The 15,490-nt window shown below is 38.6% G+C and overlaps 1 protein-coding gene across 3 annotated transcripts in view; it reads right to left on the bottom strand.

Moving 5' to 3' along the window:
• The window catches only part of LOC306888556 (genetic suppressor element 1), a 107,523-nt gene that overhangs the window by 16,070 nt on the left and 75,963 nt on the right, over positions 1-15,490 (bottom strand). For all 3 annotated transcript variants that reach the window (XM_079446932.1, XM_079446931.1, XM_079446933.1), the window contains exons 4-9: positions 11,123-11,289; positions 10,649-10,846; positions 9,698-9,877; positions 8,973-9,295; positions 5,132-5,465; positions 3,837-4,447 (exon numbers count right to left, since the gene is read on the bottom strand). In XM_079446932.1, the coding sequence (XP_079303058.1) occupies positions 3,837-4,447; positions 5,132-5,465; positions 8,973-9,295; positions 9,698-9,877; positions 10,649-10,846; positions 11,123-11,289 (1,813 nt within the window). The remainder of the gene's footprint in view (positions 1-3,836; positions 4,448-5,131; positions 5,466-8,972; positions 9,296-9,697; positions 9,878-10,648; positions 10,847-11,122; positions 11,290-15,490) is intronic.

The following is a 15,490-nucleotide window of genomic DNA, read 5'->3' as shown; positions in this document are numbered from 1 at the left end:
ACTAGAAACTTTTCTTTTTGTTGTTCCATCTCCTCTGTTGCTTTATTAACTGTAAAACAACAGCCCAGGCCAGTGTTTCCACTTTGAGGAAACTAATTAGTGCAAAAAAAAAAAAAAAACAAGATGCATGTGACCATGTTGTTAGAAAAATTGTGCATACAGTGAGTGAACTATGCTAATGATGACATTTATGTCACATGCACTTTACATACATGTAAAAGCCAAAGTATACTTTGGCCTTAATTGTTTTTTTTTTGTTTTTTTATTATTGGCTAATCATGCAATTGAAAGAAGTATTTGCTATCCAAAAATAATGTAGTATTCAGCAACTGAACATTTATCACACCTGGTCTATAGGCTCTCCAGCTCTCAGCACCAATATATAAAAAAATATCAGCACCCTTGGTAAATATGATCAAAGGTGGCTGTGAAAATTAATCTGCATTGTTAATCCTTTTGATCTTTTATTTAAAAAATTCACAAAAATCTAACCTTTCATTGGATAAGAATTTAAAACGGGGGAAATATCATTATGAAATAAATGTTTTTCTCTAATACACATTGGCCACAATTAACGGTATTTAATTTTATTCAATACTTTTTGAAACAGAGTCAGTCACTTACTGATTTTTTATCTGTTGGTATTTGATAGAATCCATGATGCCATGTGTCTAAACAAGATTTCCAGGACCTCCAGCAGAAATATAGGCCCACAACATCACAAATACAGCAGTATATTTAATATATATTAATACAGCAGTCTTATTATCCCTGTGTGTACCAAACTCATCTTGAGTTTTTGCTGCTAAAAAGCTCATTTTTTAGTTTCATCTGACCGTCGTGTCTGATAACTGAATATGCTGGAGTTTGTTTTTGGATGAGCTAGGAGAATTTTTCTTGAAATCCTCCCAAACAACATGTGGTGATGTAGGGGCTGTTTGACTATTTATTTTGAAGGTTTTCTGACCCCGAGACTCGACTATTTTCTGTAATTCACCAGCTGTGGTCCTTGGTGAATCTTTAGCTACTCAAATTCTCCTCCTCACCGTGCATTAGGACGATATAGACACATGTCCTCTTCCAGGCTGTTTCGTAACATTTTCTGTTGATTGGAAATTCTTAATTATTGCCCTGATGGTGGAAATGGGAATTTTCACTGCTCTAGCTCCTTTCTTAAAGCCATTTCACTAATTTGTGAACCTCGATTATCTTTTGCTGCACATCAGAAATATATTGTTTGTTTTTTCTCATTGTGATGGATGATTAAGGGAATCTGGGCTTTGTTTTCCCTCCTATTTATATTTCTGTGAAACAGGAAGACATGGATGGATAATTTCATGTTCGTAATCACCCTGGAGTGCTCAAAATTGTGAATATGATTGGGAATATACTTAAGAGATATTTTACTCATAAGAATTTCAAGGGGTGCCAATAATTGTGTCCAACGTGTATTTGAGAAAAACATTTATTTCATAATGATATTTCCCCCATTTTAAATTCTTATTATCCTTATATTCTTATATTTATATATTATTATCTTATTTTTGTGAATTTGTTTAATAAAAGATCAATACGATAAACAATGCAGATTATTTTTCACAGCCTTCTTTGATCATATTTACCAAGTGTGCCGATATTTTTGGCCATGACTGTATATATGTATATATATATATATATATATATATATATTTATTAGGGGTGGCACAGTACATGTATTCGTACCAAACCGTCACGGTACGGACATCTCGGTTCGGTGCATGAGGCCTTACGATGAAAACAGGCAATTCACCCCCAATCCAGAAGGGGGTGCCCGCAGTAATGTAACACTGTTTGATAACCACCAGCAGAAGAACAGCGAATGCCATGTAGCGCCATACGTATCCATTCTAGCCTTAGAGTTGCGCACTTGAAAACAAAGTCCACTAAACAGTGACCATGTGCTGATTCTGAATGCGTCTCTCACATAGACTGACAAAGGAGTATACTTGAAAGGCTTGCGAACTCAACTGTTTGCGAAATGGGGCTTTATGCTCATGTATCCTACCTCTCTCATTCGTCTCAAATCCAAATATTTCCATATTTGCGATGTAACGTATCTGAATGCTAAACTATTATTTATTACGTAAATGATAGTCTTTTTACGTCAGTCGCGTTCCAACGGTGACACAGGCGGGCATGCTGATGTTTGGCTCACTGTATTTTATATTGAGAAAGTACCAACTGCGCTGTCAAGTTAGCAATGCTGGAACGGATGTGTTTTTTGTGTGTGTGTGTGCGCATGCTCCGGCACGATCACTTCCAACAGTTCCTTATATCAGCAGAATCAACTTTAAACACTTATTGTCTTATTAATAATCACTGTATAAAGGTCTGCTTTTTTTGTGTACACTCACAATGAAAACAAAACAGATTTTATATATAACGTAATAAAATATAGTATATTCACATTTCGATGGAAAAAATTGTAATTTGCACTACTGTCTGTTCAAAATAAATGAAAAGAAACTGAGCATAGTAGATTTCTTTTTTTTTTTCCCTGTTGTACCGAAATCGTATCGAACCATGACCCCTGAACCGAGGTACATACCGAACCGTGACATCTGTGTACCGTGCCACCCCTAATATATACAGTGTGGCAAATAAGTATTTGATACACTGACGATGTTTCAAGTTTTCCCACTTACAAAGAATGGAGAGATATGTAATTTTCATCGTAGGTACACCTCAACTGTGAGAGACAGAATATGAAAAAAAATCCAGAAAATCACATTGTATGATTTTTGAATAATTAATTTCCATTTTATTGCATGAAATACGTATTTGATACAATAGAAATAAATATACAGAAACCTGTGTTTACAATTACAGAGGTCAGACATTCCCTGTAGTTCTTGACCAGGTTTGCACACACTGCAGCAGGGATTTTGGCCCACTCCTCCATACAGGTCTTCTTCAGATCTTTCAGGTTTTGGGGCTGTCGCTGGGCGACACGGAGTTTCAGCTCCCTCCATAGATTTTCTATCGGGTTCAGGTCTGGAGACTGGCTAGGCCACTCCAGGACCTTGAAATGCTTCTTACGGAGCCACTCCTTGCCCTTGCTGTGTTTGGGGTCATTGTCATGCTGGAAGACCCAGCCACGACCCATCTTCAATGCTCTTACTGAGGGAAGGAGGTTGTTGCCCAAAATCTCGCGATACATGGCCCCATCCATCCTCCCCTCAATACGGTGCAGTCATCCTGTACCCTTTGCAGAAAAGCACCCCCAAAGCATGATGTTTCCACCCCCATGCTTCACGGCTGGGATGGTGTTCTTGGGATTGTACTCATCCTTCGTCTTCCTCCAAACACGGCGAGTGGAGTTTATACCAAAAAGTTATATTTTGGTCTCATCTGACCACATGACCTTCTCCCATGCCTCCTCTGAGTCATCCAGATGGTCTTTGGCAAACTTCAGACGGGCCTGGACATGTGCTGGGGGACCTTGCGCACGCTGCAGGATTTTCATCCACAGCGGTGTAGTGTGTACATACAATGTGATTTTCTGGATTTTTTTTTAGATTCTGTCTCTCACAGTTGAGGTGTACCTACGATGAAAATTACAGATCTCTCCATTCTTTGTAAGTGGGAAAACTTGAAAAATCAGCAGTCTATGTGTATATATATATATATATATATATATATAGATAGATAGATAGATAGATAGATAGATAGATAGATAGATATCAGCACCCGATAGATAGATATAGATATCAGCACCAGTTTTTACAAAAACAATAACCACTGGGATGGCTGTGTGAACATTTTTACCATTTGATGACTGGCAGTTAACTACCTACCTTTCTCTCTGGCTTCTCTGCGTCTTTTCTCCTCCAAGTCAAGTTTGCTGACAGCTTGTCTGTTCTGCTGCAGGAACTCATCATACACTAACATGGCATCTGGTGCAAGACGTGAATGCCCCTGGAGGCTCTTAAAACACCCGCTGGACTTCAGGCCTGCACTCAGCTCTCCATATGGCCCTGACATACTCAGTGGTGTTCTCTGCTGGTTCAAGAAGCTATGGGTGGATTTTTCCAGCTCCACTAGGAAAGTGTTTGACTCCGAGAACCCAATGGGCTGGATGGGGGGATATTTATCCAGACTGTCCCTTTTCCGAGATCCCTCTTCCAGCTTTTCAGAGTTGTAATGCCGTTCATGTTTGGAGGGAGGTAGGGGAAGCCGACTAATATCATAGTGACCCAGACTCTGGGGCTCGTGCAAGTTGCGTCTAGAGTCAGTGGAGGTCTCGATGAGTGATGCAGGGTTCCAAAGTGTGGTTGGTGGTGGGGGAGCGTGGTCTTTGTGCTGGTGTTTTGGGGAGATGAGAGGGGGCGGAGCTCCCAGGAGAGGATGGGCATCTCTGTCTCTCTCACGATCTCTGCTGTTGGGCTCGTGATGGTTTGGTATAGGTCTAAAAGAGGAAATACATTTTCCAGTCTTTGTTAGCTCTGACTTTTGCAATGCAACAAAACTGTCCCAAGGTTTTGTAACAAACTTAACTAATTTGTATCAGTAGATGATGTTAACATGTGAGTCACTCTTTGAAGTCAACTGGATTTATATAAATTCAGATGCCCCAACCAAAAACACTAGACTGTAAACAAGAGGACTCAGCAAGTTTATTCCATCCCCACCCATTCCAACAGTTTTCACTTGATGTCCAGTTGCTCCTGATTTATGATTTTATCACCACCCATACCTGCTTTTTCATGATCCAGCATTTCTATTTTTCCTAGAAGACACCCGTTATTGCAGCTCAATAATTTAATTACTTTAATAATAATAAATAAATGTGACCTCTTGTAAATTGCAGGCTGAATTTTTGTCATTATAGAACACATATGTTGTCGGCGCCAATAGCCTTGTGGGCAGCGCACAGCACTGTTGCGCTACGGGCGTCCCGAGTTCAAATCCTGACTTGAGGACATTTCCCGATCCCACCCCCTATCTCTCTCCCACTTTGCTTCCTGACATTTCTTATCTGTCCTGTCATAATAAAGGCAAAGATACCATAATCTTAAAAAAACTAATTCTGTTTAAAGTGCAGGGAATGCAGACATCTGTGTGACAACCTCCAGTGTGAAAATGCCCTTACCGGTGTCCCTCTATATGGAGGTCTGCAATTTCCCCCTGTCTGCCCAGGTCCAGGTGCTGCTCTATGACCTGTTGACGGAATTCTGAAACCTGGTACTGCCTGTCCTCTTTCTCTTGCCTTAGCTTCCGTTGCCGGGCCAACCAGCGCTCTTCTTCATTTGTGCGTTGCAGCATGGTGGCCGCTGTCAGACTGGCAGGTCCCGCCCCTCCAGGTCCCAGATACATGCCATGAGCAGAGACGAGGCTGGGCACAGGGTGATGGGTGGAGTTTAGAGAATGGTGAAGTCCAGGCTGGATTGGTTTAGGGGTTGTAAGGATGGGCTCTTTGGTTTTATCTGGGGGAAATAATATGCATAATGTTTAGCTGCACAGAATGATGGGTCACACAGGTTAAAGATTACATAAAGTGCAGTGAAATGTGATGCTTGAGGCCAAATTAGATTTGAACTGATTGGTTTTTGTGTTAAAGTGGTAATGAAATGTGCATGTGTTTGGCACGGGTAATGACCAAATATATTAGAAAACCAGCTTTGTGAAAATATTTTTGTCATATCTGTGGTTTAAACAACTTTTTTGAATCTAGCTAGCAAGCCACCATGTCGGCGTGACATAGTTGTCTATTGGCTGACTCCGTTGAAAACAGATGAAGCAACTTTAGGTTTAAATCACCGTACTAGTATCTATTTGAATGTTTCTAGTAGTTATTTTTTAGATACTAGTATATTTTCCATTAAGTACTAGTACTTATTCAATAGCTACTAGTGCTTATTCTTTAGGTACTAGTGTCTTTTGTAAAGTCACTAGTACTTATTCATTAGATACTAGTTATTATTTATTAGATACTACTACTTATTCCAATAGTGACTAGTCTTTAAGTTAAGTTAACAACTTTATTAATCCCACAAGGGGCAATTCAAGTTATTCAATTCAATAAATTCAAACTTTAAATATAATTTTCTTAAGAAAGCCATATTATGAGGAAACCACATAGAAAATAAATTATTATTTGTAAACAAACACATAGAAAACATTTTTTCAATAATGTAAACACTATAATTTTGTAAACATAGTAGCCTAATGTGTGCGTTGGTGATGGTATGAGTGACCTCTGGTGGCAGGATGGAGATAAGACACCTATTTTATTACTTATTATTTTCCTCCAGTCAAAAAATAAATATCATATCAGGGCTATCCGTTAACTTTTTCTCATATAGCACTAGTGCTACAGACGTTGAATGTCTTTACATTAATGTTCTGTACAAATCCATTCCTTATAGTTTTCAGAAAAACATTTTCTTTATTTGAAAAAACAAAACAAACAAACAAACAAAAAAAAGGGCCAAAAATGATTATAAAAAAAGCAAAAAAAAAAAAAAAAAAAACACCAGGTTTGCTGTGCTTGTTTGTAGGGCTGCACAATTTGGCCAAAAAAATGTTGTTTATATGTCAATATAACTAATAATAAATATGGATATTATTATTACTAAATAAAAACATTAAACAAAATAAGGAATATTACTATATCACTATAATATACAAAAAAGAGCATTTCAATATAATAATAATAATAATAAATATAAATATAATAATAAATATAGCTGCAAGAAAAAAAAACTACACTTCTCTACACTGGAGAAAAAGGTAAGGAATTGCATTGTTTACCTTAAAGTTCTTAAAAGAGAAGTATTATTTTTCCAATTTTTACACAAACCAAATAGCAAAATAAGATAATATACACAGCCAGCTAGGCCTACTTAATTTAATTTCTGCTTATATGGTTTTCAGTATTGGTAATATTAAAATATTATATAAAGCATGTGAACTCTGATTGGATGGTTGAGGTACTCATATTTATGGAATGATCTGTTGGAATTAAGATATCTCCAAATACATTCTTACTAGTTCTTTATGAGGTTGAAGATATCTCCAAAAGAACAGCAAGTATTTGTTATTCTGTTTTTGATTTCATCTATTAATTAATGACTAGTATCATTCCAATAGTGACTAGTATCTATTTAAATATTACTAAGCATTCGTGGGAAGTCGTGTGCCTAATGGTTAGAGAGTCGGACTCGTAATCCAAAGGTTGTGGGTTCGAGTCTCGGGCCGGCAGGGATTGTAGTTGGGGGGAGTGAATGTCCAGCGCTCTCTCCACCCTCAATACCCTCAGCCCTCAGCATAAGTGGCTGCCCACTGCTCCGGGTGTGTGTTCACTGCTGTGTGTGTGTACTTTGGATGGGTTAAATGCAGAGCATGAATTCCGAGTATGGGTCACCATATTTGGCTGTATGTCACGTCACTTTCATTGCGTATTAGTACTTATTTATTAGACTCTACTTCTTTTGTAATTATAGTGTAGTAAAAATTCTTATCTTACTAGTCAGATCTGCTTTTTTACTCGTCTTGTTATGACTAGTCCGAATGGCCACAGTCGAATTCAGTTAAACATTTTACTAGTAAAATAAAATCTAGTATCATTTCAAATAAGTACTAGTATCTAATAAATGTATACTAGTATCTATTTAGAGGCAGGGTAGGTAATTTGGTTCAAAATATTGAATAGATATTGAATATTGGGTAACACTTTATTTTAGGGTCTCTTAACTAGTTGCTTATTAGCATGCATATTACAAGAATATTAGCCATTTATTAGTAGTAATTAAGCACATATTAATGCCTTATTCTGCATCCCTAATCCTACCCAATACCTAAACTTAACAACTACCTTACTAACTATTAATAAGCGGCAAATTAGGAATTTATTGATGGAAATGTCATAGTTAATAGTGAGTAAGTGTTCCCTATTCTAAAGTGTTACCGAATATTGCATAGAGGGTGGGGTTTAATTTTTGCGCTCCTCCTCTCTGTCTCTCACTCATAGCAACCTAACAGTTGGAGGGGCGTGGTTAAGGATATTCTGCCCAAGCAAATGTTCAGATTTTGATGAATGATTACCAAGATAATTTTTTTCAGTGGATTACCTTGCACGGATTAATTGTTCACCTCAAGACTAGCAATATGCACTAAGTCTCCGATGTACTGTAATTACAACATAATTGATCTATCCGTCATGGACTATGGATGTTTAATCCATGCATGTTTTTTTTTTGCAGCAGCAGCAGAAGCACTTTAGTATAGGGACCAATTCTCACCATTAACTAGTTGCTTATTAGTATCCTAACATATTAGCTGTTTATTAGTACTTATAAAGCACATATTCTACATGACTATATTCTACATCCCAAATCCTACCCAATACCTAAACTTAACCACTACCATACTAACTATTAATGAGCAGGAAGTTAAGAGTTTACTGAGGCAAACATCATAGTTAATAGTAGAATTGTACCTTAAAATAAAGCTTGAACTTTTTAGCTCATAATAATTAAAATGTCCTAACTTGATCTTCCTGTAAAGCAAAAGACTTCTCTCTATTACGTAAACCAGACTTAGTCTGGACTTTTAGTCTGCTTAAACCAGGCCCTTTCTCAAAATTGACTGTAAACTCCCATTTAGATCTGCCTTAACCAAACAACCGATGGTTAAGTCCCCATTAAAAAAAATAAATAATAATTTCACCATGTATGGAACAAAATGTCTGTTGCTACTTACGTTTCAACTCATAAAATACAATTATGTAGTGAATCTCTCACGTTCCAGTACTAAATTTTATACCATTCATTATGATGACATTTTTTATTATTTTATTTAATTCAGATTTCACTATGTACTTAAACCATAGTATAAAATTGCTGAAACTAGTACAAAAAATAAATGCTACTAAGCATTCATACTGTTTTTGTGGTTGAGTTGGTTTGGCATATGTGAATTAATGTTCATACCAGGTCTGTTCGTAGTGATTCTGTCTGCAGGTTTGGCTCTGTCATCTGGGGGGCCTCTCAGCCCATGAAGCTCAGCCAGATAGTGGCTCTCCTTCTCTCGTGCTGACCTCTCCTTCTGTCGCTCCCTCTCTATTTCACGGTCTCTCTCTTTTTCCCTTTCTCTCTCCCTCTCTCTCTCTCTCTCTCGCTCTCTCTCCCGCTCCAGCTCCTTCTCTCTCTCCCTTTCTCGTTCACGCTCTTTTTCTCGCTCAGCCTCTCGTTCTCGTTCTTTTTCCCGCTCGCGCTCTCTTTCTCTCTGTCGCAGCTCGTCCTCCATCTGGAGTCTGTGAAGACACAATACACACAGATGAGCTCAAACTACAGAAACATAGCACAAATACATGTTTGTGGTACTTCTAAAGTATGTCCAGCAACAAGCTGCTCAAATTTAAACTTGACCTAGCTCTCTACAGTCAAGCTCTCCTTTTGTAGTTACATTAATAAAGAGCATCTTTTTTCCCCAATGCTATTCATTTAAAAAATAATAAAATTTAATAAAGTCTGCAATGTTACGTTACTACATTACTACAATTAGATATATTGTCATGAAATTAGTTTATGGCCATTACCATTACAAAAATGACAGTGGTACAATATGATATGGTATAGAGATTCATCAAGTTGTAATACATTGATATATTTCAGTATTTCTGTTTACGTCCAGGTTTCATAGTGCTGTTGTGTACCTCTCTGACAAGCGTTCCGACTGTAAGCTGGACAGTGAGGGGTGGCTTAGATCTCCAGGGTAACGCACCCCAGGCAGGTGCATGTGTACTGCAGACGGGTGAAGAGGAGCTAGAGCACCCCCTGCAGGCAGTGGATAGAACGGCGACCTCAGCGCTGACAGACAGAATGGATCATCCATTCTAAGAGAGTTAAAATAGGCAGAAGCTTAGTCAGCTATAAATAAGCCATTCATAGGTTGATTGTTTGAAAGAATTTAAACACCATGGCTCTTTCAAATCATTGCTCTGTTTCTCTGAGCATTCTAACCAGCCCTACACAGCAATATTGGCTCAAATTGAGTTTAGGGCTGTTTGGCCAACAAAAGGCTGAATTGGGAATTGTTTCAGGAAAAATGCCATTGTGGAGATGTGGTGATACAAAAATTACGTTTCACCTTTAGGCTGTCCTGTGCAGTACATTAAGTTCTGCTCACACCAAGAATAGTAACTATAAAGATTACTATAATGATAAATATATATGTGTCCTTACCAATGGATGATAGCATTGTTTTTTTTATAAGCACATAATGCAATTATGTCATCTGCCACTTTAAATGCTCAAGCTCTTTAAATTTAGGTGGATTACCTGTACATATTTGTATCGTTCATTTTTTGTTATTTTATAGTTGTGGTGTGGCCTTCCTTAATCTCACAGAATTAGGTGATTATTAATGATTGATTCTTAAAACTTTATAGTTATAGTTATCATTCTTTATTGTCCATGTCATTGTTATAAGTGTGAACGATCTGCTTAATGTCTCTTTTTGTGTTCCATAGAAGAAAGTCATTCACACAGATTGGCAACAACCTGAGAGTAAGCAAGGACAGAATTATCACTTCATTTGCTTTAGTTGACAGAAAATCTCAAATCTCCAGGGTTTTAAACATGTTATGCGTTGTATGTTTGTGTACCTGTAGTGTGAGAAGGAGGGGTGGGGCAGATATCCAGGGTGGTAGTAGGCAGCAGCAGCTGCAGCAGTGGCAGGATCAAGCCCCAGGGGTAAAGAGGGCATGCGGAGCTCCTCAGCTGTGGCATAAGGACGAAACCCCCTCAGATATTCTTCAGGAACACTGGCCGGGGGCACGGCATGGGGCATCTGACGGGGCAGGCTGTCAGTGAAATACAGGAAGAGAATTTAAAGCAATATAGCCAATTAAAAAAAAAAAGAATGATGTCACAAGGGATAGCAGGTTTTAGGACCTCTCCACACACCTTAATTTTTTTAGCGTGAACAAAATTGTAACAAAGCGGAAAGATAACACTTTACAATACGTTTTAATTTGTTAAAGGCAAGGCAAGTATACAGCACTAAAATCCAAATACTGATATGGCTTAGTGTGCTTAGCAGTGAAGTCAATTTCCCACAGTTCGTCAGTAATACTCACTTAAGAGGCTGAAAGCGCGAATCCTGCATCACTGACGCGGGTGTCAAGCCAAATGCATAAGGGTTTCCAATTAGGTGGGTCGGGACAGTGGGACCCCCTTTCTCTTGGGTAGAAGAAGCCTCTGAACTTAACCTGTCCCGGCTGACCCCGCGAGGACCTGACTCAGCCTAAACAGACAAAAGAGGAGAGTTTTATGTGAGAAGTGCATTATTACAGCTTCTTTAGTCTCGCGACTGACATCTGAAGGCCTGGAATAGATTGCTGCTTACATTGGCCAAGGCCCGCCCATGAGGCCGTTTGACCGACATGTCAAACAAACAATCATAGTTTGTTTCGTTCAGCGTCACGTTTCGGAGCGTGGAAATGTCACCACAATAACAAATGTCATCTGTGTGTGAAACTCTAGGATGTATTTGAAAGATTCTATTACCGCAAACTTTAAATATTTCACACACTTTTGAAAATCCAGCATTTAGTTGACCCTGATAAGCGTTCGTCGTCACATTTGTAAACACGGCGGCTTTCTTCTTTCGTGAGTGGGTTTGGCGCCACGGCATCTTTGTTTCCCGGCGGACCGAAAATAAACTCGCGTCTCCCGGAAATCCGGTATAATTCAACCAGGCAGATGATGACTTCGACATTCCTGAAGTGTTTCCAGAAAAGTGTGCCATATGCATCAGATGCTTTGCCAACGTTCCGTGGTCGTGACGTCTGAGGCTGAGACTACAGCTTCTTATGCTTACCAGACAACCCCAAGCAAACTCCAAAATGTACAGCACTTCTCAGATGTGCCTAAAAATGTCAACAGTTTGTAAAACCTTGTTTATTCTTGATGTGACGCAAACCACCGCAGATTATGCTCCAGCCCCATAAAACATCAAGATTAAACAAATAAAAATAATAATAATCATCATCATCATCACCTAGGCAAATGAAGGTACACTGGATTGGCAGTTCTCTGGCTCTAAATTGTGCTGTGCTCATGTATTTTAATCTGTGTATCATTCGTTACATTTACATAACATTTACATTTACATTTATTCATTTAGCTGACGCTTTTATCCAAAGCGATTTACAATTGCTATATATGTCAGAGGTCGCACGCCTCTGGAGCAACTAGGGGTTAAGTGTCTTGCTCAGGGACACATTGGTGTCTCACAGTGGATTCGAACCCAGGTCTCTCACACCACAGGCATGTGTCTTATCCACTGCGCCATCACCACCACATAACATTTAACTAACAGCCAAGGAAGAGTTAGAAAAAGTAGATTTTCAACATAGATCAAAATGATGGACCGGAAGTTTGGTCAATTATGGCATAATTGATATCGATGTTCAACATGACCCAAGGAATCGATCAAAAGTTATTAGCATTTTTGGAAATTCCATTATAACGTTTGACCACAAGGTGGCACTACCCCAAAACTTTCTGAGTACTGCTAGGGTATGGTGTTGAAGACACATACCAAGTTTCGTAACAATACACCAATGCGTTCGTAAAATATAACATTTTACACCAATGCGTTCGTAAAATATAACATTTTACACCAATGCGTTCGTAAAATATAACATTTTACAACAAAATTAAAAATGGCTGACAAAATTTGGCATGGTCTGACTCGGCATGCAGAACTGAACACACACTAAGTTTGGCCTCAATACGGTGAAGCGTTGCAGAGATATAGCATCATGTTAATTTTTGCGTGCACTGTCAAATTCTTTTGCATGTACTGTATTTTCAAGAACAGTTCAGTTAATCTATTTTAATTCCATAACTTTTTGCCAGAATATTCTGAAGATGACCTGAGTCAATTTTGGTGAAAATTAGACAAACTGTCTAGGACGAGTTAGAAAAAGTAGGTTTTTCTAACTATGAAAATTGTGACTCGGCATGAGCCAAAAAATTAGAAGAAAAATATATTCCCGGCTAAACTTTATAGTTCAAAAGTTACTGGCATAAACATAAAGTGCAACTTTGGACAGTTGGTGGCACTAGAGGGTATGAGTTAAGCCCGGGTTGAGTTTTGCGTCGGTGAGCATCTGTTGAGCTAGTTTGTTTGGTGTATTCCACAAGTCGGCGGCAGTTTGCCCAATTCAACATGTTGAATTGGCATCGGGGTCGTCGGCACGAGTGAGAACTCCAATTGGATGTTCAGTTTAGCGAACAAGTTCGTGCAGGAGAATTAAATCGAAAGTGATAAAACGGGAAAGTAAATGAAGGTGGCACAGACAAAAGGCTGTTTTAATGTTATGTGATCTTACCCAAGCATTCCAATATGCAAATGTTTTTATAACAACATGAGCTGCTTAAAATGATGAAAGTTATCTACGTTAACGATATTCAAAATGGTCAGTAAGCACTACTTTGTTTATGTTTTGTAGATCTGTGTTTAACTCGTATATCTTTGTTTTGGTTTCTCCTTTCGAATAACGAATAATATTGATAGCTACTGATATAGACAGGTAATTCCTCTCATGCAGGTACAGAACGCACGTGTTAGTTCGCAGTCGGTTGTAGTCTATGCGGTGTGTTCAAGTGTAGCTTTTTGGTCCGACGCTGGTCCATCAGTTTTCGTCACCGCTAGTTCTTTGAAGTCGGTTAAGTGTGTCCCGGCCTTTAGAGACTCCAAACTTGCTATGGTTAATGTTGAGACTGTCCTGTCCTGTATCTGTGTGCCAAATTTCATAACTTTCCCGCAAATGGTTCCTATGGGCTGCCATTGACTCAAGAGTAGAAGAAGAAGTAGAAGAAGAAGAAGAAGAAGTAGAAGTAGAAGTAGAAGAAGTAGTAGTAGTAGTATTAGTAGTAGTAGGTGGCCAATGGATACAATAGGTGCCTACGCACCTTCGGTGCTTGGCTAAGTTTTGTCGTGGCCATGACATATTAACTTGTAGGAATGTAATAATATGTTTTGGCCACAAAATATTGTGGGTAAACATAGGGGGTAAAATGTTAGGGTTAACCCTAACCGTGTATGTGTGATCTTGGTGCACTGTTCATTAGGGGTGCGCCGATAGATCGGGTACCGATCATTATCGGCCGATAATCGCTTTGGGATGTTTGATCGGCGGTCTCTAAAAAGGCCGATCCCAAAAAAACGATCTCTAGCTGATGCGTGCCGTGAGAGATTTGGTACGACATTCAGCGGTACTGTCTCAGTCTCTGTCTCACGCGTGTGAAATAATTATAATGTTGAAGGTGAGGTAAAATTCATATTTATTCATTAAATAACAAAGTCATTTGAAACTTTCTATGAGACATGACTTCATAAACAGCCTGTGTGAATCACCACACACTTTCCCTTTCAAAATGCGCAAATGGCTTCAAATCACATCGCGTCTGCATTATAAGCGAGCTGCATGCTGCACAGTTGAGACAGGAATTGTCACTTGCACAATAGAGGCAGTGTCGCATCATTAATAAAGTTTATAAATTGCTTTTCTTGTTAATTCTTGCCAGTGTTTAACCATTCAGCGCTTGTGCGCTCTCCTGTAGACTCTCAGCGCACATACATAATTCCAGGTTCACATTACTCCGTTTGCAGTGCATATGGTGCGTATTTTTCTGCGCTCATCATGCTAACGGATCAGAGCTTTCTGCACGCAGTGCGTTCAGGAGCGGTGATTCTGCAGCAGTGCAGAGATCGTTTCTGCACCGTGTCTATCTTTGCTGTACTGCACGCACTGAATTAAAGTGACAGTGCATTGTTTGCTGTAAATATGAACATGTATTGACATAAAAATTTAGTAATTACACTATAAATGCATATAATTAAAGTCTACTGTGTTTCAGAGTCATCGCGTGGCTTTTTGGCTGGGTTTAAAGGAAGAGAGCACTTTTCGAAAAATAGATGGCACTTGTGGAGGTATGGAAAGCAAAGTTCTTTATAAACCGCAGGAAAAGAAAATTCAGTAGAGCTGACTGTTTCTACCAGTCATAACTTAATTTAGAATGTTTGTGATAACATAAGAAAAGTACTTTAAATGTTTGCCACTTGCTTGAGCAACTTAATATACAGTGGGGCAAATAAGTAGTTGATACACTGCCGATTTTTCAAGTTTTCCCACTTACAAAGAATGGAGAGATCTGTAATTTTCATCGTAGGTACAGCTCAACTGTGAGAGACAGAATATTTTTTAAAAATCCAGAAAATCACATTGTATGATTTTTGAATAATTCATTTCCATTTTATTGCATGAAATACTGTAAGTATTTGATACAATAGAAAAATATAACTTAATATTTGGTACAGACACCTTTGTTTACAATGACAGAGGTCAGACGTTCTTGACCAGGTTTGCACACACTGCATGAGGGATTTTGGCCCACTCCTCCATACAGGTCTTCTTCAGATCTTTCAGGTTTTG

This window comes from Barbus barbus (genome assembly GCF_936440315.1).
Source record: "Barbus barbus genome assembly, chromosome: 22".
Classification (NCBI taxonomy): domain Eukaryota; kingdom Metazoa; phylum Chordata; class Actinopteri; order Cypriniformes; family Cyprinidae; genus Barbus; species Barbus barbus.
This window is presented reverse-complemented; position numbering and strand designations above follow the sequence as displayed.